The 5,211-nt window shown below is 37.6% G+C and overlaps 1 protein-coding gene across 1 annotated transcript in view; it reads left to right on the forward strand.

Annotated features, from left to right (window-relative positions):
* LOC107712055 (mitochondrial dicarboxylate carrier-like) overlaps nt 1–5,211 on the forward strand; it is an 8,088-nt gene that overhangs the window by 1,467 nt on the left and 1,410 nt on the right. Inside the window, exons 2-8 of the mRNA XM_016517181.1 lie at nt 1,792–1,911; nt 2,780–2,894; nt 4,019–4,067; nt 4,158–4,199; nt 4,277–4,320; nt 4,403–4,473; nt 4,859–4,951. Of these exons, the coding sequence (XP_016372667.1) occupies nt 1,792–1,911; nt 2,780–2,894; nt 4,019–4,067; nt 4,158–4,199; nt 4,277–4,320; nt 4,403–4,473; nt 4,859–4,951 (534 nt within the window). The remainder of the gene's footprint in view (nt 1–1,791; nt 1,912–2,779; nt 2,895–4,018; nt 4,068–4,157; nt 4,200–4,276; nt 4,321–4,402; nt 4,474–4,858; nt 4,952–5,211) is intronic.

Raw genomic sequence — 5,211 nt, forward strand, 5'->3', positions numbered from 1 at the left:
CCATTGACGAGCCCATAGTTAGATACTAGTTTGTGATCTGATTTGGGACAGAGTTCAACAGTCTCATGTGATGTCCTATATAACTAAACCAATTGAATGAGTGTGTAATCACATTATAACAGGACAGAGGTCACTTCCTAAAGTCCTGGAACCTCACTGAAGGACACTACAGTCCAGAACTTTGTTCTAGTTCACAGAAACAAAAACAGTCGTTTGGTCTTATAATAGAGCCGGACGGGTTATAGTTAAGTGTTTCATATGCATCCTCTAAATGAAAGGTTGTAAATGTCCTGCATGCGGTGTGTTTATATTAAAGGCCAGAGGTATTTTAGGATCAGCTCGTTCTGTGCTGCTCTATGGGAGAGAAAATCAGTTCACTATCGTGCCGTAACATCAAAGCACGTGTGTATGTGAGAGAGAGCTGGCAGTCCGTTCATGCTTTTGTCCAGATTCCTCATGAGTTACACACGTCAGCGCATGTCTGCCATCTGTGTGTGTGTGTGTGTGTGTGTGTGTGTGTGTCCAGTTGAGTCCGGTTTGGTGGACTTTGATTATCTTGTGTCTCTGTTTGTCCTTCAGTGCCCTTCTGCTCTTAAGAGTGTAGTTGTACTTTGTTTTTCTCCCAAAAGTTTCACAAAGACGAGTATCAGGTGGCTTGAAAGCTCTAGCAGTGAATGAGACACGAATGAATGAATTGAAAGAATGAGAGTTACTAAACAATCAGTTCTCTGATAGCTGAGAGACGCTTTGCTTTCTCTGGTCTTAGATTGTCTGAGTGCTCTCATGTTTATCTGTGATGACAGGCTGAATTATCTCAGATTTGTCTGCTCTCCACTAAAACCAAAACAGAAGCCACAGATAAGCGGCATAAAACCACACACACACACACACACACACACACACACACACTGACTGAAGCCAAAAACACTTCTGAAGAGCTGCTTGACATGAAGGTCACCCGGCTGCCCTTCAGAGATCTGTGTTTAATGAGAGACAGCGAGAGCCGCGTGAGTCCAGGCAGAGTTACACATGCACCGCTGCATTATTAAATAAGTACAGCCTTTGAACAGAAAGACATGTGAAGTTATTGTTGGCCTAAATAGTTGGCGTGCTGGTGAGAGCGACTGTTGGCCTCTGTTCAAACATCCCACAGATCAGTACAGTGTGTGTGTGTGTGCTGTTGTGTCAACGTTAAGCTTTTGTTACAACCTGTTGCATGTTGCAACAGGTATTTAATGCTCAAGTGAACATAGTATAATCACATTTTACACACACTTATTCATCAAGGCTGCCTTAAATTGATCAAAAGTGACATTAAAGACATTTATAATGTTACAAAAGGTTTTCCATTTCAAATAAATGCTGTTCTTTTGAACTTTCTATTCCTCTGTGGATCCTGAAAAATAAAATGCATCACAGTTTCCACAAAAATATTGTGCAGCACAACTGTTTTCAACATTGATAATAATCAGAAATGCAGCAAATCAGCATATTAGACTGATTTCTGAAGATCATGTGACACTGAAGACTGGAGTAATGATGCTGAAAATTCAGCTGTGCATCACAGAAATAAATTACATTGTAACATCACATAGAAAACAGTTATTTTGAATTGTAATAATATTTCATAATATTTACTGCTTTTACTGTATTTTTTGATCAAATAAAGAGACTCTTAAACATTAGAAATCCATACCGACCACAAACTTTTGAATGGTTGTTGTAGATGTTCTCTTATTGCTGGTATGATGATGTAATAATAATAACAATATTGATGATGTTGTTGAACAGGTGCACCTGCAGACACAGCAGGAGGTGAAGATGAGGATGGTTGGCATGGCGATGCACGTGGTGAAGAACGACGGTGTGCTGGCGCTTTACAACGGCCTCAGCGCTTCGCTCTGCAGACAGGTCAGATCCTGATCTCAGACCAGTCTTGTGTGTGTCGGGGAATCCTGCGAGTAATGAGCAGCGGCTCTGGAACGATCTAATGTTCAACACTGAAAACGCCTGTTAAACCTGAAAAAGCCACTTTCCCCACATATAGACTTTGCCTTGAGTTAATGCTGGTTTTCCCATCATGTGATCAGGATCTGCCGCTGTGTCATGCATGGTTTGAGCTTCAGACACTGATGTTTGAGTCGTGAAGAAGTGGACACAAACTGATCCACATTGTTTAATTGGTGAAAATGCATTGTCATGCTTTAACTCACAATGCTTTGGAAACAAAAGCTGCCAAACTGCATACATGACGCATAGAAACTGATCTGCAGGACTGATTAAATGAACACATTCACCATGACATTGAAGAAATGTTACCAATATTATAGACTTCATTTGTTCAAATAAACAATTTTAAATATTTTACAAAATGAGAGGAAAATAGGTGGACATATTCTCCAAAGAAATTGTCAACATTTTATTTAACTAATATTAATCTGGTGTATTTCAAATGCAGCTGGTTAAAGGTTATTCTAGAAGATTAATGACATTTGATTTTGTGTAACGGCATGAAAGACGTGTGATGCATTTAATAGAAACCTTAATTCAGCAGTTTTCTTTTATGAAAGTGGACATTGTGAGGCAATTCTCAGCTCACATACAGCCCTGAATATATCAGAAACTCTTCCAGAAACACATGAAACCGCAGTCTCTCGTGGTTAAGCGTGAGATAAGATTGGTAGTGTTTACTGGCTAAACATTGTTTAGGATCAAATGTGAACACCGGAGATGATGAAATAGGCATATAATGCTAATGAATCTCTGTCTGTCTCTGCAGATGTCGTATTCTCTCACCAGGTTTGCCATCTATGAGACGGTCAGAGACATGATGGGCAGCGGCGGTCAGGGACCAATGCCTTTCTATCAGAAAGTCCTGCTGGGCGCGTTTGGAGGTAAACACACACAGCGTTACAGGCCAGGATATTATGACAGCATACGTCATGTGACAGTGTCAGAATTAGAGTTACAGCATAATTATGGCATATGAAACGGTTCCAGCGTATTTAGACAACCTGCATTAACTGTAGTGTTGGAAATTTTACATATTATTATTATTATTTATTTTTTTATTTTTTATTTTTTATTCAAAAAATGTTGACATTTTACAGTTTTTTTAGTTTTATTTTAGTTCAACTTTAAGTAATTTTGCTGTGTGTTCTCGCTTTATTCATATGTATGGAGACTTGTTTATGCCATGGAATAAAAAAAAAATAAAGTAAACTTTTATTTAAATTCTGAGGAGAAAAAAAAGTCAGAATTACAAGATATAAACTCGCAATTGTAAGAAATGTTGTTAAATAAAAATTGTTGGGTAAAAAGGTGTGATTACCCTTTTCATTTTTATATAAATTTGTTTTCTATTCCAAAATAAAAAACAGAACTGCGAGATGTAAACTCAGAATTGTTAGTATATATGTATAGTTTTTTTAAATCTCAAAATGCATATTTTTTTAAGAACGGCAAGAAAAAAAATATGAATTGTGAGGATTGAGGAAAAAGTCACAATTACATATTTTTTTTCGTGAAGCTGTCTATATAGTTTTTAACTTTTGTTCAGACATTGCAAGAGATAACCTTCAATTCTGAGAAAAAAGTCAGAATTACAAGATATAAACTTGCAATTGTACGAAATATTGTTAGATAAAAAAGGTGTGATCACGCTTTTAATTTTTAATTAAATTGAATTTTTATTACAAAAACACAATTGTGAGATGTTTGTTATATGTAATTCTGTTTATATCTTTCAGTTGACTTTTTTCTCAGAATTGCGAGTTTATATGTAAAGAGAGTTTTTTTTTTAATCTCAAAATGTATATTTTTTAAGAACTATTTAAGAAAAAAATATGAATTGTGAGGAAAAAGACACAATTACTTTATTTCTTCGTAAAGCTGTCTATATAGTTTTAATAAATATATTTTTAATTTCAGTTTTAGTTGTTTTACCTATTTTATTTTAATGAATGATATGAACCCTAATGCATACATTGCTAAAAACACACCGCGCTGTACTCCACAGGCTTCACCGGCGGTTTCATCGGGACTCCGGCAGATATGGTTAACGTTCGGTGTGTATCGCGGGGTTTGTGTTACTGACGTGTTTGTTTTTCTGTCTCATCTGGCCGAGTGTGAGCGCTTCGTGTTGTTCATCTCCACAGGATGCAGAACGATATGAAGCTTCCTGCGGATCAGAGGAGAAAGTGAGTGAGTCTAGATCTTAAAACCCTCCGGACGCTCATGAGCTGATTAATCTGAATCATAACTGTGTCTCTCGCAGCTATAAACACGCGCTGGACGGACTCTTCAGGGTCTGGCGGGAAGGTGAAGGCATTTCAGGATCTCTCACAGTCATTATCTTCTGCAAATGTTTGAATGTGTCTCTCTGAACATGTGTTTCTCTCAGAGGGAACCAGGAGGCTGTTCTCAGGAGCCACTATGGCGTCCAGCAGAGGAGCCCTGGTCACTGTCGGACAGGTGAGAAGCAGGATTGTTGATTTAGTTTGCAATTTATTAAATATTTTGGCTAATCAGATTAGACTTTTATTTAATGATCTATGAGCTATTGAGATTTACACCAGAGCAAGTGCATAAAATGTGTAAAAACTATTATTATAACACGGATAGTTCCGGTCCTTGATTCTGATTGGCTGAACCGCGTTCAAAGCTGTTGTAAATTACTCTACAAACACACACCTTTGTGCCCCTTAGCTGTTATAAATTCACTGTAAATCGCGGCTTCACGGGGCGTATTGCTTTATTAGATATTCTGTTACACACTGATAAATAACCCCCTGAAGGCATCTGTCAGAAGCTGTGTTTATGATGATGAAATGATCCTGAGCGCGTCTCTCTGTGTCAGCTGGCGTGTTATGATCAGGCCAAGCAGCTGGTGTTGGGCACAGGACTCATGGGAGATAATATACTCACACACTTCCTCTCCAGCTTCATCGCTGTGAGTACCGAAGCCTCTGATTGGCCAATCATAGAAAATTATTCTTAACTGATAGTTAATGGACAACTGGTTTTTATTGATTAGTAAAATACCTTTTTTTATGAGTAATTATTTGGTGGCAATTACTTAATATTTACTTAAGTGTAACTGTCTTGCATTTTAATTTTGCATTTTAATCATTTGTATTAATACAGTGGGTACGGAAAGTATTCAGACCCCCTTAAATTTTTCACTCTTTGTTATATTGCAGCTATTGCAGC

This window comes from Sinocyclocheilus rhinocerous, unplaced genomic scaffold, assembly GCF_001515625.1.
Source record: "Sinocyclocheilus rhinocerous isolate Xijiao unplaced genomic scaffold, SAMN03320098_v1.1 scaffold3676, whole genome shotgun sequence".
NCBI classification, from domain to species: domain Eukaryota; kingdom Metazoa; phylum Chordata; class Actinopteri; order Cypriniformes; family Cyprinidae; genus Sinocyclocheilus; species Sinocyclocheilus rhinocerous.